This window comes from Molothrus aeneus, chromosome 1 (assembly GCF_037042795.1).
Source record: "Molothrus aeneus isolate 106 chromosome 1, BPBGC_Maene_1.0, whole genome shotgun sequence".
Classification (NCBI taxonomy): domain Eukaryota; kingdom Metazoa; phylum Chordata; class Aves; order Passeriformes; family Icteridae; genus Molothrus; species Molothrus aeneus.
The window spans coordinates 70,838,420-70,866,235 of record NC_089646.1 but is presented as its reverse complement, the minus strand read 5'-3'; the positions used below and the strand labels follow the sequence as shown (position 1 = coordinate 70,866,235).

The window sequence follows — 27,816 nt, the reverse complement described above, 5'->3', positions numbered from 1 at the left end:
AATGCCTAATATGGCACTCTTGGTTCCAGGTTGAGCATTGGTCTAGTAATGTGCTTTGTATAATTTTTACCATGAATTTAAGGTAGCTTCAGGGAAGCGATCTCTGCATGTTAAGTAACTGTGGTCTTGGTTTATGGGATAAGCCTTCCTAACAGGACTTTGGGCTTTTGGTGTCATTGCTGGGGAGGAGCACATGAACCACTGCTGAAGCCAGCTTGTGGAGACAGTGGTGAGTTCTGCCCTGGAAGTAGCAAAACCTGAGGCAAAGGATTAGCAAAAGTATTTCAAGGAGATGGAAAGAAAGTGGATTATAGGGTAAAACAACTGGCCAAGAATTGCTGAAATGCCAAGTTGTATAAATGTTTGAGTACAGTTGCTATGCTTGCTCAAAGCCTCTCTGCTTGTGAGCAGTCCAAACAACTGTATGCTTTTGTAGGAAAAAGACAATTTAAGTAAATGTGAATCAGAAGTGTTTTTAAACTCACCTAGTGAGTTCTCACATTATATTAATGATTCTAATAGCAAATAGTTCAGTAGAGCTGTGAGAGAAAGTATGTCTAAACAGCTTTTCATACTGAGTTAGTATGCAAAATGCAAATTGGATGAGGTAAACTACACAGTTCCTTTCCCTTAATTACATTCTGGGTCACTGGCTTATTTGCTTCAAAAACCAGCAGGAGGCCACTACAAAAACTCAGATTAGAGTAGAATGTTGAGCAAGACAAACTGGGGCAATAAGGGGAAATGTTTTTCTGCTTTGGAGGGGCAATTCTCCCTCTCCTTCCTACTTCCCATTACAACTTTGCAGATGTTCCCATGGTGTAAGACTGTTCTCAAGCCTTCTTCTCCTCATCTAGGTTTGATAGCAAAACCAAAATAGATATGCCAGTGTTCCTTGGAGCTGAAAGCGAATCCTGATGACTGGTTGCCTTTTTCTTACGTTGCCAAGCAGTTGATTCCTCAGGTTTTGGGGAGGTGCTTCTGCTGGTGGCGGTGTTCCAGCCAGGGAAAGCCTTCTTTCAAGCAGGGTTGGATATTGGAAAAAGTTTCTTCCCCTGAGGACTGGGCACTGGAACAGGCGCCCCAGGGAGGTGGTCAGAGCACCAAGCCTGGCAGAGTTCAAGAATTGTTTGGACAATGCTCTCAGGCACATGGTGTGAGTCTGGGGATGGTCCTGTGCAGGGCCAGGAGCTGCACTCAAGGAGCATGATGGGTCCCTTGAACTCAGCATATTCTGTGATTCTGTGATGTGGTCATTTTTCATTAAAAATGCTACATTGAATAATTTTATGGTGTTTCAGTTTAGTCTCATTGTCCTTTATGTAGTTGTATGTGATCTTCTAGCTATCTAGGAATCATCTACTAGTTAAAATGCCTAGAAATTAGATTATCTCATTAAATCTGTTAATGTTGCAATACTGTATATGAAACTTCCATTAAAAAAAAAATTCAAAATGTGAGTTCTACAGATCTGAAGTATAATAGAATAAGGTTCTTTTGGAGGTTGGCAATGCTTGGCATTTTGTACCCAACATGCTTCCCATGTGCAAAGTAAACAGTTTGTAATTTAAATTAATTATTGTTTTGCTCCTAATAATAAATTTCACCGAATAAATTCTTGTTGCTGTGATACTATAAATTAAAGTGCTGCAACTATAATATATCCCTGACTTCTTCCTTTCCTTTCTTGCTGAGGTGGAGATGAAGATATATGGAACATAAATAGAAAGTGTCAAAAAAAAAAAAAAAAGTCCTCAGGAGTCTCAGTTCTCCCTCAAAGGAGGGTGAGTGGGCAGAGGAATCAAAATGATAGTATTTTGGGAAGGATTCTTTTCAAAATCTGTCCAAATGCTTTACAGATTTAATCCTGCAAATGTTTGTGAATGAGAGGTTCACAGACCTTTCCTGTGGTTTTTCTGACAGCAAAGCTTCATGTGTGTTTTAGAGAGGAGAGTTTTACTGCTGTTCCTTTTTGTGGATGTGTGGCTGTCCCCACTCACACAGTTAGATCCCTGGACAGGGGAAGCAAATGAGGTGGTTTTGATCTTGTTCCTCCTCTCTGTTCAAGAGAGATAGCACAGGAGAGGATTTCTGCCATTAGGGTATGTGATCATAAAGGCCTGGCCATTTGCATTCCTCTGCATGGAGGTGACCTATGAAATGGCTTTCAGAAAGACAAATATAATGTGATCCCTTCCTCTGGAAGGAGCCAGGCACTAAAGACAATTGGTCAGCGGGTGTGGGTGGGTCACAATGGGAGAGCCTGCTTAAATGACATCTTATTTTAGGTTTTACCCCTGATTACAGGGTGGAGTGTTCAATACAGTTTTAATAAGATTAGGATGTGCTGAACTTTGAAAGGATGTGCTTTGGAGAGGAATGGTTTTGGTTTTGTTGGGGTCTTTTTGTTTTCAGATGCTAGCATTGGGCAAGGATGGAGGGTAGAACAGTTTCATTTGCTCAGCTTTTTTCAAAGTAAACAGTTTAACTACTGTGTCTCTGTGTAGCCACAATATTTTTTCCAATGGTAGAGAAAGCATTTATTTGTAGGGCAGAAAAATGAAATACCATTATGGTCTGACCACAATCAATATACTTAAATGAACTTACTTGTGCTATGTATTATACTGAACACTGTTCAGCTGGACTGCTCTTGTGGTATTGAGAAGTCTTGGATTCAAATGCCAGTAAAGCTGATGCTTGACTTTGAGGATGGTGTCCTCCCATATGTAGGTGGACTTTTCAGACTCCTCTGGGAATTTTCACTGAAAGGAGAAAACTTGGATGAATAGCCCCAGCTTCAAGTTGATCCTACTAGTGTTGTACAAAGGACTCATGGTGGGTATTTATGGATCCTTTTCTAAAATTATCAGGAACCAGAGTTAAAGTGGTGCTCTGATGAATTTAAATTCCTGAGGTTGTTTTTAGCACGCTCACTTTCCTGTCAAAGCTGAAATTTATTTATATCAAAACTTGTTTTGATTTCTCCTAGATAACTTCCTGAGGCCTCAGGAGCTCCAAATCAGACTATGTACTTGGGAAACTGGACCTTTGTCCAGGCTTTTTCCTGCTTTTGCTGTGGGTGTGGGAATTTTCAACATTTTTCTTACAGGGATGTATAGCATCAAAGAAGAAACTTTTAGAGTGTAGTCAGGCTTATGAGCTAGTACTTGTGATTATCCTTTCACAGACCCATGGAGTGCTTTGGACAGAAAACTGGGTTTGGAGATGACTCAGATGTGTGATAGTTCGTTTAATTTAAAAAGGGAATGGAAAAAGCCAATGTCTTCTGTTTTTTTCCTCTCCTTTGTAATAAAACCGTATGATGTGCACTCCTAGACAATTCCCATATGCTATCCAGTTACTCCTAGTCTCTGAGGTAGGAAAGAGAAGAAACTGTGTCAAACCTGATATCTGTGGGCATGTGATAAATCTTCTCTGCCTGTTTCCAGGGGTAGAAAAGCATTGAGAAAATGTTCTCTTTCATGTTTCTTCATGATGCATATCTCTCCCCACTGTTCCCTTCTTCACACTTTATAAAATCAGCTTTCCTTCTGTCTTGTGTTTTTTCCCCCCTGAGGAATGTGGTCTGAGGCACAGAATTTTGCTGCTGACACACATTTAATGTATATCAGCATAATCCAACCTTTGTCATGTAAATTTGACAAAAGAAAACACTTGAATGATTGAAGTCAAGTTAGTGTGAATCAAAGGGTCTGTGTTCTTTAGCAAGGAAACAAGGTGGATGGCTATAAGCAGGCAGAAATCCAGGTAGTGAAGCTTTCCAAGGGTATCTGCAAATCCTGTCTCTCCTTTGTCATCATCCAGGCTTCTGTGTGGTTCTTTGAAGCTGCTTTTGCTGATAAGAGAGAAGTGGAAAAGAAGGGCTGTTAAGGTGATGTTAGGAACGGTCTCTACAGTGTTGTAGGAGAGGGAGAAAGAGGCAACCGAGAGTGTCCTTGTGGCTTGTTGCAGCTCTCACTTTCTGCTGAATATGTGCTCCATGCCCACTTACTGAAGTCACAAGCAAACTCATTATTGCTCTGACTAGCTCCTTAAAACAAAAGGTTTGTATGAGCATCCTACATAAAATCACATGCACATAGAAATATTGATGACTAGTACATGGGAAAAGCAGCCAAGGTACAGACATAACATGTATGGACTGAGCTTACCTAGCAAGTTGTGAACAAAATAGCTGATATGATCGAGTAAGATTGGATTATAAGGTCAGCCAGAATTCCTTCTAGCAATAGCTTGAAATCTTATGTTAATGAAGCTGAATTTTAAATGACAGATAAGTCTCTGACTAATTGCTTGTGCTGTTTCTTCTGGCTTTTGTATTTCTCTGTCTTTGTGCAATTTAAAGCAGTCACTCAATCTTTACATACTAATTCCTCTCTTTTTATTTATTAGGTATTGTGGCTTTTGATTGTAGATGTTGCCAATTCCAAATCCAGAATTCTGGCCTTTTCTTTGCAGGGCTAAATTTTGGAGGGACTTGACTGAACAAGTTATATATTTTTCAGTATAGTTTCATATCACAGTTATTTGTGATTTTTTAAACTAGACATAGTTGAGATGTGCTAGTAATAGATGTGCCTTGCAATATTCTACAGAATTATTTTGATGTAAGCTATTTATCAGTTGGGTCCTATGATAAATCTTGAGTTTAGATTTTGATCTGTGAAACAATGCCGGTACAGTGGTAGGAAGCGTCATACTTAAAATGTTTTACCTTAACAAGGATTTAGATTAGTACATGCTTTTAGATATGTAAGATGCCTGACTCGTTTCTTCTGATAAAAGAACAAGGAGAAAAATCACTGTACTTGGAACTTGAATATGTTTAAATATACACAAAGTAGCTTAATCATCTTGCAGTTGATGGAATTTTAGTCTAGAATACTTTGAAAGATAACTTTTGTGTTACGTAAGAAGTTAATGCAAAACAATTCTTGACCTAGCATGCACATGTGTTCCTCTGTAGCTTTTTAAAAAAATGTTTGACTACCCACATCTTCCCTCCTTGGGGCAAGGCAGGTATGTTCCAAGGGCTTGTGGGGGTTTGCTAAGCTTTTGCTGATAAGGAGCATGGATTCCTACATTTCTGTTGTAGTACTAAGGCATACTGATGAACTTCTGCCAGGGGCTGTCATTCTTCCTTCTCAGAGGAGTGTGTGTTCAAGTGGTTATTTTGAGCTTACATTGCCATGCCTCATGTTGAGCATCTAACACTGATAAAACCTGAAAGCTGCAGCTAACTTCAGTGTAATTTTGCTCTTCAATTCCATCAAGACTCAAGCTTTGCCTAAAACAGTTGGTTAGCTCAGAGCTTTTGCCAATACAGCAATTGCTTTAGACAGGATAAGTATCCTTTGGGATGCCAGGGATTTTACTGTGCTTGTGGCTTTATTGTGCTTTGGGAGTATAACAAGTAGAATTCAATTTTTGCATGACTTCACCAGAAAAAAAGTGCATTTTCAGCATTTTGTTCAGCTGTGTGTTATAGGGGCTGAATTGAGAAGAAAGGGGAAAGGTCAGTTGAGCATTCATTGGGTCCCATCCTACAGAAGCTGTACATGCTGTCATGAAAGTCATGGCAAGTAATGGTGACTTTGTAAGTATTTTTATTTGGCCCCATCTATTACATTTTCACCTCTTTAATATTAGTGCGTAGAACTGTATGACTTGAAAGTGGAGTTTTTTGAGGCCATCTTAATAAGGGATAACTTGAAATATATTGCTGAAGTATTCTTTTAAAGAAATACATGTAAGGAATTTGACTAGAATTTAGCACAAGTCTTCCCAGTGTAAGACTAACTCTGTTTTAAATTTACTTTGACCAAAAATACTTGATAGATTATGTCACTGAAGAACTTAGTCAGTAGCTTCCTTAAATGAATCCTAAGTTCAAGATGGGAAAGTTGTTTTAGATAAGACTTCCTGGAAGCCTCTAGACCAATATTGCAGCATTTTGCAACTTTGTTAAAGCACAGGAGGAAGATGACATTTTTTCTTGATGGTACATTTTCAGGATATCTCAGTTATTTCTCCTTGGAGAGGTGACATATGGTTCTTTCCCAAAAGAGTTGGTATTGAGTTTTCCTAGGTGACTCTCTCCCTTTTATAAGCTTTCTTCAAAATGAGATATTTGAACAAAACACAGAATTCAGCCTGCATCTCCATTGTATTTTTAATACAAAAGTTAAACCTTTTAAAACAAAAGCAACCAAGTGTGCCTTTATTTTGCTAAAGTAAACAACCCTGCCTGCATGGATTTCCTGCAGACAGGTGAAGTGAATGGGGATGCAGAAGTCTGAGAGTGAATGTGAAGGACCCGTGTTTCAGCTGCAGGAGTAGTCTGTAGGGATAGATGGGGTGAAGAGTTTAAGAACCAGGTGGCTTTTCAGTTTGTTGGTGGTCACTCTGTGTTTATAGATGTTTGCTTGTACAAACTGAACTTCAAAATCTGTCAAAATAACATTGAAGCAGCTAGATCTTGAGTTCACTTGCTACAGTCAGAGCAATTGCATTCCAAGGCTTTGTGTTTGCTGTCTCTACATAGTAATCCAGATGAATTTCCACTGTGCTTGGGTGCTTTTAATTGCAAATAGCATCCTGTCCACTGCTACATATCCTGCTTTAGCTTGTTGCCTTTATTAGGTTGTCCTAGTGTAGGAGTTGTGCTGGTTAGCAATGACTCTTCAATGAATTCTGCTGAATTACTGTTAGGTTTGCCTTCAGAAGCTTTTGCTTATATTTGGTTATATACTTTGATACTTAGGTTTTGACATAAGAGGTATTACAGCCATCATCCATGGATCTACATGGCACTTGATAGAAAAGCTTTTCAGAGAAGTAATTTTTGTTGCATTTTGCCTGTGATATCCTTTGAAGTGTTGATACCATCGTTTTAGGGCTCCTGTGTCAAGATGGTGAGTCTTGTTGAGAACAAGATAAAGGGAATGATCAAGTGAACTAAACTCTGTCTCAGTGGGGAAAGAGGGATATTTTCTGAATTATTAAATACATAAAAACCTTTCCTCCAGTGAGGATTTACTTTGAAGTATAAGGCAGGAATATGGCTATAAAACTATTAACTATGTTTTATTGTATCATATCATATAATGGTAATCCTTGTTTTTAAGGGTGATCTTCCTGTAGAGTAGGAGGAACATGTTTTACAAAGACTAAAGGGTTGTCTGTGTTCTACTCTGCCAGTTTTGTCTCATATTGAATGTTTTCTTAAAGAAAAGGATGAGTTTAACACAGTTCAGTAAAATTCATCATTTGGAGTCTGCTTTTCTGTCTCAGGTGAAAAGATAGCTGAGCCTTCAAGTAGTAGAGCTTGAACTGCTAATTCCTAAAGGATACTTAAGTACTTCAGTTTCCCCCAGCACCCATACAATACAGAGTGCAGCAAAATGAGGAGTATAATGAGTAAACTATGGAACTATGCTGATAGTTACATGCCCTTAAGAACAGTATAATGGTGACCAAGTTCCTCCTTGACCAAGCAGTATAGAATCAGTCTGCAGCCTTGTGTTAAATCTTGCAGCAATCTTTAAGAGTCTAAGTAGCTTTGAGGGAAAAATTCAGTTCTTAATTTTGGAATGATTTGACAGGTGAAACTTTGATATATATTCTTGGTCTGTTACCTTTGCAAAAGCAGCCTGCTAGTAGAGACTGTGAGGTGAATCTTTGGTCTAGTTAAATATAAAACCTGCTAATTCTGTGCCTTTTTTTCTAAATTACGACAGTGGGGACAAGAAAAAATACTTCTAATAAGCATGTGTCTGTATGTAGGTTTTCTTTGTAAGTTTCAAATAAAAAAAGAGAGCAGTACAATAGTTTAAAGTTTTACTTTTTTTTTTTTTTGCTTCCTTTGCCACCCTCTTTTTCTTTTTTAAATCTCACTTGCTGCTTTATTTTTATCTCATTGCACTGGGGCTTGCCTGAAGTCATCAGTGCTGTCCTTAGTTTGACGAGAATGAAAGGGGAAGCAGCCTAACATGACTGAAAAGCTTCAGAAACATTGCAGACAGTAGTTTCATCTGTATTTAATGAAAGGGCTTGAGCAAAAGTAGAAATCTGCAGAATGATCTGGCAGTAAGGTTTCAGCAACAGCAATTGCAGCATAGTTTCCCAAAAGGTGGGCAAAGACACTCAAGGGCTTTCTGTGTGTTTTGAGCTAATTGAGGCCTCTCTGCACTTGTATTTAGGCAGGACCAGCGCTGAGCTTTGATTTGCAGGTTTGCAGGCAGGGTGGGATGAGCTGTTCTGGTTTCAGTTCAGTGAGGTGGTGGGGATGGTGCTCCAGGTGTGAACTCAGGGGCTGCCACCCACCCTGCTGGCTCCCCCTAGGGAGTAGCCCAGCTTTCCCAACTGGATTCAGATCAAAATCTTCAAAACTGAATGGTGGTTTTTGGGTGTTCTTTTGCTCCAATGCGTACAAGAATTGATATTCACAGAATATTTGTGTGTGTAATATCTTGTTTCTGAAATGACTTGCTGAAAGCCGTGGGTGGGTTTGATTATATATCCTCTCCAGCAGCAGCCACTCTGTCACAGCTCTGGCCCCTACGTGCCATTCCTCTGCTCTCCATGCTGAACTACTCACCATGAGCTGTCCCTAAGGCCTCTCAGTGAAAAGGAGAAGCAAGAAATGAAAGCAGCCTGTTTTGTCTGAAAGGGCTTGGGGACATCTTGCAAGGAGCAGCTGATGTGGTAGGGCTGATGCAATGCTGGCCTTGGGTTGGGGGCCCAAAACTGTGCAGAGGAGGATGATGATCTCTGTAGCTGCCCAGCTGTAGCAGGAAAAGTACATCCCTAAATTAGGCACTCAGAGTTATTTAAGTCACTTCTGAGAAGTCTCAAACTTTGACACTATTCCTACTGAATAATAACTTAAGCCTCTCTTACCACTGGCAAATACCCGAGATGGCTTGGGGGGTGGGCAGTCTCTCCAGCTGGCTGGGCTGCCTGCACCATGCAGGTCATGAGGAATTTTTAGTTTTCATTCCATCAAACCAATATTAGTAATAAAAATAAGACCTGCTGCACAGAAGTGAACGTGTTTCTTATGTCAACACTTTCCCCTGCTCTTATTTTGGTAATGTCTTAAGTTGCTCTTTAGAGACAGACTTTATTGGCTGTACTTTTCAGACAGCGGGGAATACGAAGTACTTGCAACTTAATCAGCCGTATTGCTGAAGAGAGATTTTTTTTTTCTCCCCAAGTACTTTTATGTCCCATAATGAGCTGGTATTTTATAACTTCTGATGGTAATGTATTCCATATGCCTTTCATCGCTGGGATAAAGAGCTTTACTCCAGAATCCAAAGCTAGTGGCTATTTAATAGCAAGTGGGTATTTATTTAATAAAGTTTGAATTCTCTGCACCAAGCAGGATGTCAGTGTGTTGTGTACCCGGAGCTTCCTCAGGCTGCTTGTGGTGAGATCTTAGTTCTTTAACATCATGGAAAGATTACTCCTGTCCCATTCTGCTTCCTATGAAGCAGGGTAGGTTCTGTGATTCTAAAGACGGTCCTGTTTCAGCCAAATTCCTTGCTTTTCTTTATCCGTGTGAATACCGCTAGTTTCCCTCCAGGACTTGGGAGGAGTTAAAACTGAGAGGAATTCAGCCATGAATATCAAGATAGCCAAATGAGTGGTCTGCTCATAATTCCTTGAGGCATCTCTTCTAATGCCTTGCACAGAACAAAGGTCCTTTTGTGGGGGTGCTTAGGAGTTGCTGTAGTCTTGGAGATTTGACAGGAATGAAAAATAATCTTTTTATGGTTTCTTGCTAAAATACTCAAACTGCTTTGGTTGGGCTTAGCATTTGAAAAACATTTTCTGGTATATGACTCTTCTGGATGTTCTGGCTTATTTGCCTTCACTCTGATCAGTGCAACAATAATTATAATACAAAGTTTTTGGCAGGATTCAAATTTATGTTTCAAGTCACAAAGGATCATCATTGCCATTTTATCTGCATGACTGTTGGCTTTGGTATATTATCACAGGCCCTTGTGAAAACTCATTTGCTTCCTTCAGGGTTAGTTAAAACTGAAGAATCATCTCAATATGTGAATCTCATGCAGCCTTCTAAGTCTTGAATTGGAGGTCTGTGAGGCAAATTGAGGGACCTAATTTCAGAACTGCTGATGCTTTTACTGAAAACAGTGCTTCCACTGGCACTGTTAGAGGCAGGGTACCTCAAAACCAACAGATTTTTGGTGGTGATGCTGTAGTTGTGCCGTAATTTGTGGTGTTTGATTCATGGCCTGAAGGCATTCTGCTGTAGCCCAAATTGCTCCCCATCTTTCTATACTCTTGGAAGAAAAAATGTCACTTGCCTTCTGATTTGGTTGTTTTCCAGGTCATAGAAAAGGCAGGTGCAGTTCTGAGCCTTTCTCTTGTCCTCCACTCCCCAGCCTGTCAGGGATGAGCCCTCTTGCAGGAGACTCTGCCACCTGCTGCTTTCCTCCTTGAAGTGAGGAATCTAAGCCAGCCTTAGATTGCTTCACATTCTTTCCAAACCCCGTCCCACTTCTGCTGTGGCAGAGCGCACTGTCATTTAAACTTTTCCTGCTTTTATGTTCTCTTGGCAGCTAATTTAACCTGAGCTCTTTAAAGCTTAGTCTGTCCAAGCTTATTTTTTAGTAGGCAAGGCTGCTACTTTTCAAACAGCTTTTGCTCACAGTTACCTGCAAAAAATACTTGGGCGGATTTATGAATCTAGGAATTTAGTTCAACAACTAGTTGGTATGTCCTTGATTAACCTCTGTTTAAAATCAAAATAAGCCAGTAGCTTTTAACTCTTTTTTTCCCCACTTGCATGATAATAGTATCACAGTGTTTTATCAAATATCAATGATGACAGTCCTTAAGCAGGAAGAAAACTGAATATGTGAGCAGATTGCGTCTCAGGCAACAACATGTGATCCAATATTAAACATGAGCTTTTCAAGTTACAGAAACAGGGAAGAGCCCAGGTTGGAAGGAACCTTGAAAGATCATCTGGTGCAACCAGATGGTTGGTTATGTAGTGAAGTAGACAAGAAATGGAAGAGAGAAATCATTTGCTTTAATGAAATTGGTCCCGTGTTTATTTCTGTATGTTCTCATCAAGAACCTTCTGGCTTTCACTTAGCAAAGGACAGTACTTGCTGGGAAAAAGGCACCTTAAATCCTTTGAAGGGTTCCTTGGTTTAAAGGATTGGTTTGTTTTTTTTTTTTCTTGTATTTGTAGGAGTAACTGAAGGTTCTTATTCCAGTAATTTTCTAGTCAAATATGAAGTTTGAGAGAAAATACAGTTCATATCTAGCAGGAATACTTCTAGTGATGGCTCTCTTCCAGTTTTTTTAATAAACCTTTACTAATGGTACTAATCTTGTGACTTACAAATGCTGAGAATTAACGTGAAATTTTAGGAACTATTTTTCAGAGAATTCTGAGTAGTTTCGCAGTTCCAGCTGTGCCTAACATCATGTACTTAGTCCAAGAGGGTCTGGTCCTAGAAAGCAGATTTCTCAGGCATCTGAATTTATTTTCCCCTGTAACTTTTTCCAAGACTAGCTTTCCAGTACTCCTTGTGAAGTGTGAGTACCAAGCGTGGTAGTCTTTTTACCACTGGACTAGGCAGGATAATGCTACTACTTGATTGCCCCAGAATGCTGTTGTGTTTCCTACCAAGCATCTTGGCTGCAGCACTGCAGCCAGAGCTCATACTCTTTCCTATCCATGATATTCCTAAAACATTTCTGAGGTTTGGTGTTTTCCAGGACACAGGTCTGCCCAGATAAAGTGCAAATTATGCCTTTTGTTCCTGAATGTTTGTGAAAGTTGCATTTGGTTCTGTTGAAATGCTAAATGAGCTTGTCTTCCCAAGAGACTGAATTTATGTCTTGCAGTCTTAAGGGGTTTCTGTCAGCAGCATGTTCTGCTTCTCCTGGGAAGTTAGAGAGCACATAGTCAGAGAACAGACCTGGGAATCAGGTCATAAAAGAAAATTTTAGAGGTGCAGCTGCACCTGACAGCTATTCCTTATACAGTTGTGCTATTAGTATTTATCAAGCACTTTTTACTCCATTACAGAGATGCGGTTGTTTGTGTTAATTCTTTAATCAGTGCTCTGCGGCATTTTGCACAAGCTAGATAAATTCTCAGTTACTTTAAGAACTAAATGTTTCATATTCCAAATGTAGTGTTTGTTTCAGCTTTTGTGTTTGTTAAGGCTGAGTTGCTCTAATTTACTCACTTGTATTCTCTATCAATTGTCTTGTGGCTTTGCACGGAATGGGTGTCTCATTTCCCTGTGTTAGGCAAAGAGTTAATCCACAGTTTCTGTGGCTGGATATGAATTTGCTTGGCAGTGTAACTACTGCTTTCTTGGAGCACCTATTTTTGAATTTGATGCTGATACCTTGTGGGCATTAAAGTTTCCGTGTTTCAGCTTCAAGCAACAGTGATGTTCCTGCAGATCCAAACTGGCAGACATTGGTAGCCTAAATGCTGGTGTTTATTAGAGCAGAGCAAGGCTTGAGGGTAACTGTGCCAAGTGTTTGCTCATTAAATTGGCAGGAAGATTCAAAAAGGCTGCTTTTAAAGATAAGGACAAGAATTGGCATGGGCTGGCAGGGGTGAGAGAATGGCAGTGGATAGGGCATGTGGTAGGTGTCTTCTATCTTTCTGTAGACAGTTTGAAGGCAAGAGCAGACTCATTGAGACAAATGAGCTGTCATGCAAGCAGGAATAATAGCAAGTTGAAGTAATAGTGTGTAGCACTTGTCACTGCTGGAGATCAGTAGGCACAGCTCTGAAATATTAGTGTTAGAATCAACTCTTTGCTTTTCTGGAGTCCTAATGAGTTATTAATTCCTTGTATTTAGGAATTTTGGTAAATATTAGTGTGGGGAAATTAGTGATTTATCTTTTATCATGATAGGGAAGCTACTTGAAATTAACATACCCTTTGGTTTGTTTATCCAGGGGAGCTCCCTCCCAAAGTTCATTGACACTGGTGTTCTTACATAAATTTGAACTGGTTTAACCTGAACATGATTAGCTCTTGTCTCTGTTTGCCAAATACTTACATGTATTTGGATTACTCAAATCTGGGCTGGACTGTTTAGGGTTTGATAGGGTAACTTGGTGTAGATAAATCAGATTAGAATGAGTAAATTGTGCCTCCCGTTTACATCCTGAAAGAACAGAATGAGAGATGCTTGTCTTTGTGTTGCCATCGCTCACAATGTTTTCTGTAGAGTAGAATCTTATTAATAGATTAGATTAGTAGAATCTGAGACATTTAAAGTCATTTAACAGATTTGGTCTAATTGGTAGTTATGCTAATAATATGAATTACTAAAAATAATGAATTCGTTGTAATATGCACAAAATAACCTCACTCTTTCCAAATCTTTACTCAGACTAAAGCAGGGTCTTTGAGGGATTTCATCTACATTGCCCCTGCTAATGTAATGGCTGAGTGTGCTGCCTCTGCTGTGGGGTTTGGACTGAGCAGTGTGGGCTGGAAGAGGTAGGGCCTGTGTTCTTTGGGAAGCTTTTGAAGCTGTTTGAACCATGACCTGAAGGATAGCCAGGAGAGACATGGAAATGCAAAGATATGGGTCGGCATGCACTACATCTCCCCCTTCTGCAGTTACCGCACGCCTTGTGAACTCAACAGGAACCAATTCCTAATTGTTGCGGATGAACATTTGATTTCCAGGTTCCAGAGAGAAGGCTGATACCATTAATTGGTGCTTCTATGGTTATTGCAGATTATTTAATGTGATCTGCTCCTTATCATACCAACCTGTCATATCCTTCTACCTATGGAAAAAGACTATACTGAAGCTAATATTAAATTACCTGCTTGCATGGTTTTGAAGCTGTACATCATTTGCCATGCTGCAGTTTGTAGCTTGAAAATTTCCTGATCAAGTCTCAGGATGACTTGAGTGAAAGAGGCAAAGATTTTCTGTGATTAAGTGGATGCTTTTGTTTCTATTTCAGGAAAGCCCCACAGCACTGGCAGCTCCGAACGGATTCAGCTCTCAGGAATGTACAATGTTCGAAAAGGGAAAATACATTTGCCAGTCAACAGATGGACAAGACGCCAAGCTATCCTTTGTGGAACATGCCTAATTGTCTCATCAGTAAAAGAGAGCCAGACTGGAAAGATGCATGTCCTCCCTTTAATTGGTGGAAAAGTAAGATACTTTATTTCATTTATTTGCTTGGTTAACCCGTGTCTCTTTAGGAAGAGAAGATTGCACTCAATTAGGATGATTCTGACTATCCGAAAGCTTGTTTCTATAAATGGGATTTTCAAAGTATATAAATGACTTTTGATTATGGTTGGTCGTATTTAATGATTTAGAATATTTGAATTACAACTACAAAGAAAAGCAATGGATGCACAATTAGTGTCTTTTTCTGGTGTGCAGTGTTAAGTGGTTTATGTATGCAGTAGCATACAGCCAAAGGATACATGCAGGTCTGTTGTGTATGCTCTCTGCCATTCCTCCTCATTGAGGTTTTATCCATGCTGGGTTATTCTTAAGTTCTGAAAATTAATAAATAAGGGCATGGGCTTATTCTGAACATACTGGGAGGAGTTTTTGAGTATTCAACATTGTATGAGTAGTGGTCTGTTGTAAGCTAACAGCAACAAACATTTTTCCTTGTGAAAAGCAAAAACCAGACTTTTTTCTGATAGATTTCATCTAAAACCCAGGAGTTCCAGACTGAACACAAGGAAATATTTTTTTCCCACTGGGATGGTGACTGAGCACTGCCATGGGTTACCCAGATGGGTGATGGCATATCCATCACCCCTGGAGATACTTAAAAACCATCTGGACATGGTCCTGGGCAACTGGCTTTAAGTGGACCTGCTTGAGCAGGGTGTTGAACCAGATGACCTCTGGAGGTCCCTTCCAACCTTAACTCTTCTGTGAAACTGTAGTGAAGACAGTAAGATTACAACATCACTGTTTTAAACTAAGCAGTGTTTCAGAAAACTATTATTGGCTTGTTTAACTGAGGTAATGAGAAGAGAATCATAATCTTGAGGATGAATTTACAGTTTAAGTAATCCTCCTTTACCTTACATACTGGTAAGTTGAGTTCTAAAGAGTTATTTGGAGAGAAACAAGCCTCACAGTATTATATATGGCAGACTGGAGTTGATTCATTAATATTCTATACTAGCGGTGTGAAAAGCAGAGCTGCCTTTTATGAGCTGTTTTTCCTGCGTCTTTTATGATTCTTCACGTGATTCTCCAACTCTTCCTGGGAGATACTGAAGTAGAAACATTGTCTTCTTTTGGCAACAGTGTGTGAACTCTGGAGAGTGAATTGTATTCTTGGCTGTAGATTGCTGGAAAGGGCAGGATTAAGGTTCTCATCAGCCTTCTCTTTGAGATAAATATTCTTTTCATCTCAATATATTTCTTTTAATTTTAAAAGGGAAAAGATTCTGTACCATTTTAATTGCTTTATGTGGAATTTCTAAGCAGCTTTTGCACAGAAATGCCTTATGTGATATAAAACATGCAGACTGTGTTAAGCACAAAGTTGACAACAAATTTTAAAAGAAAAGGATAACTAAGCTCAGAAAAATGTACTGAGGGCTTCTGCTGACAAAGCTTGGGAGGAGGGTGCTTGGCACAGAACTAAGTGTTTTTTAAATTATTGCTCAAAAAATATTCTTCCTCATCCCCATAAATACTCTGCACTTCCTGGTTTGCAAAGGCTTTCCAAAATGCTGTACTGAGACATTGAGACCATAAGTTGTGTGGGACTTCTCGTGTATGGTAGCAGAATGATGTACTCTGGGTGTTTTTTAACAAGTTGAGAAATGCCAAAGAATTTAATTGGGCTGTAAGAGAAGCATTTTGTTAAGCCTGTTTTTAATAGCTGGGGAGTAAAAATTGTATTTTTTTTAGGTTGCATAAAAACAGCCTTAAATGCGTTTCACTGGCAAACCTTTTTTGGTGTTCAGTTTCTATTAAAATGTTTATGTTCTTGATGGTTTTCTCTGTTAGTTCTGTCCTTCTTCTTTTCTCATTCCTGCTTGTGTAGATTTCATGGATATTTGACACCCAAGATCCAGCTTGGTTGTTTGAGACGGTTAGTCTGGCTCTACTTGATGATCTGCTCTTGGGCACACTTGAACTTTGCCTTGGGGAGTTCTGCAAAAGAGTTTTGATTCTTGTTGACTCACAGTTTTGTGTCTCTGCCGTAGGTGGAAGAAGTGAAAAAGCACCAGCACTGTTTAGCATTTAGCTCCTCTGGACCTCAAAGCCAGACCTACTACATTTGTTTCGATAACTTCACTGAATATCTGCGATGGCTGCGACAAGCATCAAAGGTGAGAATGCTGCTAACTCTGCTGTGAATGGCATGTCTGGAGAGTTTCCCCCAGTTCAGTCTTCTCCATGCAGCAATACTGTTCCTTTTTGATCGTCAAGAACTGCTGTTGCTGCTGTTTGTGTTTTTTTGAAATACCCAGATTGAGAGCTCGTGGTAATAGGCACAAGCACTGACAATAGGGAGGTGAATTTTTTCTGCATTTACACCAGCACTTCTTTCTACTGAGGTTGTGTAAGCAAAGTGCTGTACTGAACTTCTTCCATTTTCTTATCAGCTGGATGGATCTACTGAGATCATTATAACAACAAAGATGACAAATATAACTGTCATCATTTCAGTTAAAAAGCATTTTTTCAGTGTTATTAAAACCTATAAGTAATGTCAGGGTTTTTAAAGTTCATTCCTTACATAGAACCTAAATATTAAATTGCTAGAATAAAGGAATTTTTTCCTGCTTTGAAGTGTTGCTGAACCTCTCTCTAGTTTAATAACTGAATTTTGGGTTATTTGTAATAAGCAAATAATTTTCTGTCAGTGAAAAAAGGTTGCTAACTAAAACCTTTGTAAAGTAAATTTTATACTGGGCTAAGAACACAATTATAGGAATTTAGGGCCTGCATTTTTTTGTTTAACTCTTCAGTTCCACTTTCTGTTGTTGAAAGGTATTTTTGCAGTTGTCTGTTTTATCTTTTAATCCCTGCCACTTTTTTGCTAAAGCTTTATATATCTTAAACCATTATATTTTTCATACTTACTACAACTGAAGTTTTTTTACTATGCTGTCAGCATGCTCTATTTGGTTTTGTAGTTAGCCCTAAACTGCTCATTAGTTCTGTACTTGATAGGACTCTCCATGCTCTTTACTATGTAAAAGCAACTTAGTTTTATGTAGCAGTACTTGGAGACACTTATGTAGCACTAGGTCTGTTTTGTCTTTAGATTGCAATAATGTATTATCCAGCTGATAGCCAGTGATACAGCCTAGGTTGTGAGCTTTTTAAAAGGTTTGTTTGGATGTCAAACTTTCTTCAAACACTAACTAATGCACCTTCTAGCACATGCATCAATTAAAACGTCTTTTAGGGTTTTTTTCTCCTAGTAAGTTTTAAAATTCTTTCTAAAGAAGCTGTTCTGGCATATCTGCTTAGGTCTGTTAAGCCTCAAGGTAAAAATCCCCAAGGCGTGTTATATGAGATGGTGAGGCATGGTCCGTCAGGTTTTTGAGTCCTTGCTGCTTTGGGGCTGTCTCTAGGACAGTAGTGTCCTTTCATCTCCAGAGGGTTTGACATCAGATAAATGAAAGGCAATTCTAATGAGTGAGGAAAACAGTGGAAGACAATGAACTTCAGAGCTAGAGATAAATGGCCAGAAAGCCCCTCTGAATTACTGGCAGCATAAGCTTGTTCTGTGCCATGCTGTGCTTCTCTCTTTCTCTCTGGTTCACCCAAATGACTAACAGCATCGGGATGATAGCCAGCATGAGAACATATCCTCATGCACTCATGATAACCTCCCATTCTTATGTAAGTGTAGAAAGAAAATACATAGTTTCAAGTGTCTTTTCAGACTGTCAGAAGTGAAGAAACTCTCTATGCTATTCTTTTAGTTGGTAAAACATGCTTTGAGGAAAAATAAAGACATTTTAACCCCAACTCCCCAGCCCCCAAACCTGAAAATTGGCATTCTGCATTCATGGATTTTCAAACAATATTTTGCCACTTCAAGTTGTTTTTTTGATGTTTGGGGCTCCTGTCCTGAGACAGAAAAACAGAGACAAGCATGATTGTATGCAAGGCAGTCGTGTGGGAAGTGCTGCACAGTAACATTGTTTCTGAAGAACAGAAACAGAGAAACTAGTAATGCTGCAAAAGTAACTCAGATTTCCTCCAGCTGGTGCTGTTTGTGTCAAAGAGCTTAACTGTAAGGTGCACCACCCTTGATTTACATGTATAAAGAAATGACAAAAGTTGAATCTTCAGTTCTGTAGTTCAGGCAAACTAACATTCATTTGCTATTGCTGGGAAAAAACCCCAACATTTATATGAGGTATTCTACCTCAGGTGTTTGGGAACTAATCTAGTTCAAAGCTGCTGCAACAATCATGCTAACTAAGAAAATGCTGTGTAAAGCACTGTGTTTCTAAAAGCAAGCAAATTTAGGAAGGGCGCTATTATGGCTCTGAAACTTAGCTTCTAGGTGCTTGCTATGGGCTAGGTCATATGGTGCTTATAGATTCTTCCCCTAATACTGGTGTTGTATATAGTACTTGCACTTCTGTGAGTTGTTATGAATAATATTTAAGACTGTATTTTAAATATAGGTGTTGTTTAATGACATTTGTTCTGAAAGTGACATTTGTGTTAACTTATATTCAGTGGTAGTTCTTCAGAGTAGTTCCTCTCCTTTGTGCTCCTGCTATGTGCTGCTGAAAACTGAGGCTTCTGATTCTTACTTAGTGTAATGAAAGCTTTAATTATAAATTTTAACGCAGAAGGAAATCCCCGGTAAAATACTTCATTAAAATGGCTCAATTCAGTTTTAACTATGAAAAAGCAATTCATATCTATCTTCTGTATACTTCAGAAGAGCTAGAAGATGATGTTATTTTAACTTTTAAATAACAAACTCAATCTTGAAAGGAAGCTTGCAAAGAATGCTTGCTCTGCAGCCTTTCTCCCCACAGAATATTGGCAATGTTGACTTTTTAGTGATGGTTCAGAATGAGACAAATCCTAATGCATCACTCCTGCAATAAATATGTGTATGCTAGAAAAGATTTGAATTTGTGTTTGTGGAGACTGGAGTTTAATTGAATTAAAAATAAGCATTGCTCCTGTATAATCAGATTCATTCTCACAGTGGAATCTATCACAGCCAAGACTGCTCTCGTGCTCTACCTCTGTAAATTTTTGGAAGATGAATAGGTATTGGGATTGGTTTTCCTATATGTATGTGTCCTGAGGTGAACAGAACTTATGTTTTCAGGACAGACTAGAATTATTGCACAAATACTGACCTAAATATCGAACTTGGTGACATACTTATTCCAAATAGGCCACTTTTAGATACGCTGATTTAGCCTCAAACAGAATATTTTTAAAAGCTGGAGATCTGTCTTGTTCGTGAATATTGATAGTTCTATACCACAGTGCACTTCTTTCCTTTTACTTTCCAAAAACTGGAGGGCTTATTAAGGGAGCTTAAAAGGAAAACAACAGCAACAGATTTGGTCCTTTGTGATCTAATGCATTCATTCTCTTGCCAAATGTTGAAAAATAGGCTTATGCAACTGGGAAGGGGGAGCAGAGGAGAAAGAAAGGAACATCTTCACAGCTTTAAAGAACTTTGTCTGCATAAAGTTGTCCATGATAGTTATGGAACTGGCACAATTACTTGCGCAGCAGATCTGCCACTGTTTGCTACTTGAATGTCAAATGCAGAAGGACAGGGCAAAGAACTTGTGTTTAATAGGGAGGAGGATGTGGTGAGGGGGTTCCTCATTTGCAACTTCCAAAAGCTAAAAAGCTACACCTTTACTGTGGAAGAGAGAGAGGTGTTACACATACGGTGTTAGGGAGTGGTGGAGCTTGCTGTTGTGAGGCTTTTATTTGGGATGTGATCTGCTGTTGGATGCTTCTATCAGCTAAACCTAGCAATTTTTCATCATGTGAAATTTCTTGTTGTGAGTGTTGCCTATGACACAGTTCATGACATGGGTGGTTTGGGTGGAGTATAAAAGGATTAGCAGTCCTCTATGTTCCAAGGAATGCAGTTAAAATGGGATGTCAAGGCCTGCCTAGGAAATTCAGTATAGCAGAGCTTATTCTAGGTGCATTACAGAATTTTATCTTCTTGTAAATAGTGTGCCCCACTGGGCATGCTGGGATGAGTTATGATACCCCACAGAACCTCTGTCTCCCCTCCTGGCTGCAGGAGGGCAGGAAGTATGTCAACACCTTCATGTGACAATTATTTCCTGCTTTAGTGCTTGGTTCAGTGGGGCAGGTAGAGGAAGAGAGGAGATGAGGGACAAGGGCTGTGAACAGGGCATGTCTGTGAGGTAGGGAGAGATGTGCAGGCACAGAACCTTGTGTGTCTGCCCACTATTGACCAGAATTGGACAGCTGTGGCTGGGCATAAGTTGTCATGTGGGGCTTAGATGTCTGCACACAAAAGAGGCCTGCTGTTGAAAATACAAGGAATGTCCAAAAATAGGATTTTAAACCTACAAAATTTAAGAGTTTTCTCTTGTCTGCTTTTATATTTTCTTTTCCCTGTTACAATTATCTCTGTGTTAATGTCTGTCGTGGAAGTATGTGGTGTTCCAAACAACTGTAGCCTGTGAAAAAGGAGAGATGATGTCAGTGTACATTATGTTTAAAACACAGTAAAAATAGCAAGAATAGCAAATTCAGCTGAGAAGGGCATGCTGCCATGCTGGCCTTATTCCTTTCATGTCAGTGCAGAATGCTCTCTTCATACATTTACTTGCACTGTGAGGCTAACAGAAAATAAGAACAGATTAGAATTTAGCTTATGCTATAGAAGTAAGTAATGCAGGAGCCTCTACAGCTGTAGTCTCCATCTTTCCTCAACTTGTGTAGAGATCTACCTGAAGCAGCAGTGCAAAATTACTAGTTTTGCTTTTTGCTTTTCTTTTTCTCTAAAGTTATCTAGTTCTGACCATCTGCCTCAGTCTTCCAATTATTTTTTCAGTACGAATGTGACAGTTGTGTACAGAGACTGTTGTAAAAAGGGGAGTATGAGCCCTGTAAAGCTGATCTGTAGCTCTAGTGATATGATATTTACTTCTGATGAGGAGAAAAGGTTTGAGTTCTGAACACATACTTGGTGCTACAGACCACATTTATATATATATATATATATATATATATAAATTCTACAGAACTTAGAAAATAATTCCTGACCTTGACTGCAGTTCTGCAAAAATATTTCCAAAATAGGAGACCAAGATGATTAGCGTTTGAATGTATTTTACAGAAACTGTGCTAAGGAAATGCAGTAAGCAACAATTGAGCATTACTGCTAAAGATGTACCTGCTTTTCAGCTGTGCTTCATCCACCTTTGAGACAGGGATAGATCATCAACTGTGGGACTGCTTTTTCCTTCAGCACAGAAGATTCTGCTCATTAATTAAAGTGATGGGAAATAAAGTATATCCACTTGTGCATATAGCTTCATCTTTATTTCAGATATTTTCAGATGTTAGTGTTTGTCTTTCTCCTGTCAGCCATGGTCAACCAGGAAAAGTTGTGTGAGAAACTTCCACACCAGCTTCATTGTGGAACACAGACTTTGCAGAACTCTTTGATACAAAGTGCAGCTTCCAGTCTGTAAAGACGGCTTGAAGCCACGAATCTCATTGTTAAGTTAGCCCTACATTGTATTTGCCTTGGCTTGCCCTCTAGGTGATTGACCTATTTCATATGTATTTCTGGATACTGTACTGAGCTGTCTTCACAGAGTTCATCACTGCAGTGATTTTTATTACCAAGCTTCAATTGTTTCTCGAGGCATTAGGGACAGGCTTTTCTAATGCTTACTGGTCAAAATGGGCTCAGAATACCTTTTTGCAGAGCTTTGATCACAGAACAGCCCCAACAGTGAGTGTAGGAAAAAATCATATGCAAGGATAAAGTAGTTTATTTTAAAATATTTGGGATGTTAATTATTACAGTGCTGACAACTTTTATGTCTCTGGATGCACTGTCTCCAAGTGTCTGTTAAACCCCCTAAGCAATGGATAACCTTCTGGAGAAATACTCTGGAGAATTTTGTTTTCCATGCAATTTGAATTTCTAGATTAGCATTTTTGCTTTTACCTTTTGCTCTTGGTTATCACCTGTGGTCATTCCACAGGGAATTGTGTACAACAGACTACTTGTGTTGCAGTTAGGAGTTTCTGACATTTCCTTTTAGCTTTATAGTCTTAGTCTGTGTGTTTGAATGTACCATTGTGATTTGGGGCTGCCTGGTTTTGTGTGTGTTGAGAGCAGGTTGGAGGTCAGGAAACTGCTGGTTTGTCATTGTGAAGGTGACCATGAAGTAGTTGGTTTGTTTCTTATGCCAGTTGAGCTTGGAGGCTGAAAAATTAGTCTTTATTCTAATATGACCTAAAAATTAGTTTAGTATACTGCCAGCATCTTTTGAGAATCTTTTGAGAATAGTCTTTAAGCAAAGCTCGTTTTCTTTGTGAATAACAATTTGTGTTTCTTCACACTTGAGACTAAGCAGCACCATTAGCCTCTTGGAAAAGTTGATTCAACATCTAGTCAAGGAGAGAGAACCCAGGAAGATTTTCTCATTTTTTTAGTGTCTTTTTTTGAGCTGATCCTTACTTACAGGAAATATGATGACTCTAAGTTTAGTACAAGGAAACCATTTTTTCCCCGAATACCATAAAATTACAATATTGCGATAATGCTGTCACTAAAAATAGATCCCTAAAAATAAACCCACAGCTTCCTTTGGTGGTGATTACAAATACTCAAACATAAACAAACCTCTGGTTTCCATGCGGAACTTGACTTCCTTTTCTTTGTGTGTGCGAAATCCTCAGTATTTGGGACCTTTGCTCTGAAGTCATATCTGGTCATTCTTGCTGTGGATGGCTTCTTATCATCTCAAGTGTGAAAGCAGAAGATTGGGCAAAGCAAACTTGAAGCCAGTTTACTTGCTCTTTTGATGATAACACTTGAAAGTTTTCCTCCTCCTCTTTCCCTGAAAACCCTATTCTTTTGTACCTTTTGTTATTAGAGGTTAGTTGACATTTTGGAAATTAACTTCTGGGTGTGTTTCAGTGTAGTCAGTCTATGTTAATGGTTCAGGAGGGAAGCCTGATATTTTGTCTCAGCTGGTTAATTTTGCATGTCTAAACAGTTCAGCTGATTTTAAAGTGTAATGGTGACTTGAAGCTCTTCATTTGTGTTTTAGAGAAATTAAAGTTTTGCTGTTGTGGTTCTTTTTTCTTTTGCTGGAATTTAAGAGAGTCTGTGCTTCTTGTTTTGGGCTTGCTGCCTTCAGTTAATAATGTTTATTGAAGTATTGCAGCCAAGAGTGAGAACAGAAAACTAGGTATTGCCCACGCATCTGGAATAGCATTCCAGTGCTGTCTTTTGCAGCCTCTAAATCAGGTTCTGGTATTGTTGAAGCTGAATTTGTGCAGTTCTTGTATAACTACAGGAAAGCATCACCTGGAAGCTCAGTGAGGAGTTGTACATGTTATCTTTTAAGGTGTGTTCAATCCAGAAGGATCCCAAAGTGATTTCAGTAATCTCTGGAAGTGAAAGAGTAGAAACAAGTGGGAAAATTAATGTAATGTTGATCTTAATGAAGCTCAGGGGAACCAAGTGTCCGCAGTGAGCACATACCAGAGGACAGGAGGGGATTGCAGGGACTGACATACTGCACAGAATTTTGGTGTATGTAAGGTGTGATAATGGAGCTGATCTTGAAACTGAATGGCTGTAGCACTGAAGCCTTTCCAAGCAAAGTCTAGCAGCAAGGAAGAAAGGAGAGGAATTATTAGGAAAACCTAACTTTAGGGACGTTTACTCTCCTTAGGCCTCTTATGTAGTCAGTGGAGAAGGATTAAAGTCTCCAAGGAGAAGAGGGAATGAGTACTGGAGACCAGTTTTTGGCCACAGGCCAGTAGAGCTATATCCATGATTATTTGTATCGCAAACCACTTGGATCAGAAGGCCTTTCTGTGTTAGAGTGGAATAATGGCCTGAAAAGAGTTCATCTCATTGTTGAATTAATGCATATGATACAGCTGTGTCAAAGAACCTAGATCAGCAATTGAGGACCTAGCATAATCTCTTGCTGAACACAAACAAGAAAACCCTACCACCCTCTCCATGTGGGGCTGGGGAGACTCAGACAAGTAAACTTCCAGTGTAAGTCTTACTGGCAAGAGTCTGAAATCTATAATGTATCATAGAATGGTTTGAGTTGGAAGAGACCTTAAAGATTATCTAGTTCCAAAATTCCCACCGTGGGCAGGGACACCTTCCAGCAGACCAGGTTGCTCAAAGCCCCATACAATCTGACTTTGAACACTTCCAGGGACGGGGCATCTGCAGCATCTCTGAGCAACCTTGGATTATCTTTGTAGCCTTCCTCTAGACATGCTTTGAAAAGTTCATGTCTTTATTGTGTTAGAGACCTTAGACCTCGTTGCAGCACTCCAGGTGGAGTCTCACAAGGGCAGAGTAGAAGGGGAGAATTATCTCCTTTGCCCTCTTGGCCACGTCTCTTTTCATGCAGCCCAGCCTGTAGTTGGCCTTCCTGGCTATGAGTGCCTGTTGTTGGCTCATGTCTGGTTTTTCATCAACCAGAACCCCAAGCTGCTCTCAGTGATGACTTCTACCAGTCTGTACTTACATCTGGGGTCGTCTCCTGACCCTGGTGCAGCTCCTGGGACTTGGACTTCCTAAACTTCATGAGCTCTTGCAGGCCCACTTTTCAAGTTTGTCCAGGTCCCTCTGGATGGCTTCTCTTCCTTCTCTTGTGTTATCTGTAAGCTTACTGAGGGTGCACTTGATCTCACTATGTCATTGATAAAGACATTGAAGAGCACCAGTTGCAAGACCTGTGATCCTGAGGGCCACTACCCTCCACCTGACAGAGAGCCGTGAGCCACAGCTTTGGCTGCATCCATCCACCAATTCCTTATCTGCTAAATAGTCCACCCTTCAACTCCATGTCTTCATGGTTTGGAGATAAGGATGTTGTGTGGGACTGTGCTGAAGGCCTTAGAGTGGTCCAGATGGATGACATTGGTTGATCTTCCCTTGCTGACTGCTGCAGTCACTCTGTCATAAAAAGGCCACCAGACTGGCCAGGCATGATTTGCACTTAGTGTCTTGTATGTGCTTTAGCATTGCCTCCATGAGGATCTGCTGCATGTTTTTCCCATGCTGAAATGAAAAAATGCTGAAAGAAAGTCCTTGCTGGAGGGCTGCTCATTGCAAAGTCTGCGTGCTTGGCAGTACAGCAGCTTGTCTTTGTAAATAAATAAATCTAACAGAAATAGTAAGAAGAGAAAGGGGTTTTTCTTAATTTTTGTTAGACTGTCACCTCTTTGGCAGTATTTAAAAATGAATTATTTTCAGTCAAGCTGTTCTAAGGATGTTAATATTCCTTGCTCCACCAAATGGAGATTCACACGTCTGAATTATAGGTAGCTTAATGCAACAGCTAATTACTGTCACTTAACTCTAAGTTACACCTTAAGCCTTGTCCTTGGCAGGATCTTAGTGTGAGCATCCCAGTGTGACTACCACCAAGGTACAGAGCTGATACCATTCCCTGGGTAATATTGATATCAGTACATTATCTCTAACAGAAGACTACTTTTCTTCCAGGAGGAACAAAAGTACTCATATTCTAGTAATGACTTTATATATATATACTACCCAGCATTTCCAAATGACAGGTGATGAATGTCACCTTTTTTGTAAAATTCTTGCTCTCAAGATCTTTATGCTAAACTTGGGACACTGGCTTTCACATCTTTGATTTTTTTTTCTGGTCTCCTGTCATGAAAAGTAGAGGGAGCCCAACTTCTGGTTAATCCCCTTCACATTTCCCCCTCCCCACACATTTGCTAATGCTGTTTTCAGTTGTTAGAGGTTTGCACAAGGGCTAAAAGTAGAAGTGACCGGTCTGTTTATAAAACTTTGTACAGAGATAAGGAGAGCAGAGAAGTGACACGTTTAAGTTATTTTTGTTCCCCCGAGTCTTGCTGGCATGAGGTGTTTGTACTGGAGGCTTTTGGCTGCTTCACCTGCACAGGAGAGATGGGGCAAGAATGCCCTGTGAATGCTGCCACACTGGCATTCACTTCTGCTCTGCTCTTAATAGGGAATTACTGCTCTGACCTGTGGCAGTGCCTGTTGGGTTTGTGGATCTGAGTGACAGCTTTCAAAAAAACCCTTTGCTGGGTTTTATATTTTCTGTGCAAGGCCCTTAGCTTGAGTTGGCATGTATCTAATTTAACATTTGAAAGAAAACAAAAAGGAGATGCCAGAAAAGTCAGTACCCTTATACCCTTGGGCTGCACCCATTTTAACAGTTGTTACTTAAAAATGAAAATACATGGCTTTAAAGCAAAAGCAAATGGTTTTTCCCCTCCTCCCCTTCATTAAGTTTTCTGGCATTAGGTTGTTTAACAGGCTAAGGAGTTCCTCAGCTCTTGGCTGTGGCTGAGGGCACCAATGTGCTTCCTGGCTGTGGGCTTCAGCTCCATGGAGGGAGCCTCTCTGCTGAGCAGGGCTTTGATGTTTGAATAGAAAGGAGGATTAGGATTTGAAGCAAGGTTGGTTCTCAGGTGAGGAGAACCTGTTTGCTCAAAGTTAGTTTAGGTATTTCAAGACAATGTATCACTGTTTAGTTAAGGCTTATGCTGGCCTCGGTGGGATGTGATGATTATCAAACTGTTTAAAAACAAATCCTAAAGGAGAAAAATTAAACTGCCTTTGTATTGCATGTCTACAGCAGGTATAATTTAAAACTGTCAACTCAGTTCAAACAGACTGGGAATTTGGCTGCCTCTACAGTGTGGGCTGTTTTGCTATTTTGTCTTCTGTTGAAGTCCTAAGCAGTAATTTCTTATCTGAATAGAACTATAGGTAATGGGATGAGGGTAAACAGGAAAAAGACATAATTACATTGGTTTAAATTCATGCCACAGGTCACACCAAAAGATGTCCTTGTGTAAACAAGACTTGTGTTTGTCCATACAGCTGGGTTCAGCTGTGCCCATTGCTGACATCCATTGTCAGCAACAGATCATTTTTGTAGTATAGCCAAGGCTTTAAAACAAAGACCATAATCAGTCTTGTTGCATAGCTCAGTGACAGAGGTGTCATTATACTGATGGACAAAGCAAAGTGGTTTTTCAGCCCTGTGTAGCAAAAAGCAACAAGAATATAGGTTGATGCAAGTGTTTTTCTGTATTTTTGTTGCCAGCAGATTTACAGTGAACTCATACTGTATTTTCACATGTCTTGGAATACTGTTTCCTTTTTAAAAATAATAAGTAAAGAAAAAAATAAAATCAGAACACTTTGGCAAATTTCTTCTGTTTGAAGTGTTGCCTGGAATTTAGGCATCAGAGGTACTGCTGGCTTCTTGGAATAGTTGGTTTTATTTGTAGGTGTATTGTGGCATAAGTAACACATGTGTAAAAGTGAGTTTTCATATTAGGGAGACTCCTGTTTCTTTGGCATGTGTGGAACTCTCAGGTGGGGAGGAGCAGAAGAAATACTGCCCAAGGGAGGGAGAGCACTCTGCAACAGCATTATTTGTGGTGGTATTTCTAGAATAAATCTGCATTTTGTTGCTGCTGGGAAAATGGAAAGCACAGTTACAGGTTTCTGGTGTTTGCAGTGGGTAG

General features: G+C 39.6%; 1 protein-coding gene across 1 annotated transcript in view; it reads left to right on the top strand.

Moving 5' to 3' along the window:
* PHLPP1 (PH domain and leucine rich repeat protein phosphatase 1) overlaps positions 1-27,816 on the top strand; it is a 136,456-nt gene that overhangs the window by 58,817 nt on the left and 49,823 nt on the right. Inside the window, exons 2-3 of the mRNA XM_066559286.1 lie at positions 14,030-14,226; positions 16,266-16,391. Of these exons, the coding sequence (XP_066415383.1) occupies positions 14,030-14,226; positions 16,266-16,391 (323 nt within the window). The remainder of the gene's footprint in view (positions 1-14,029; positions 14,227-16,265; positions 16,392-27,816) is intronic.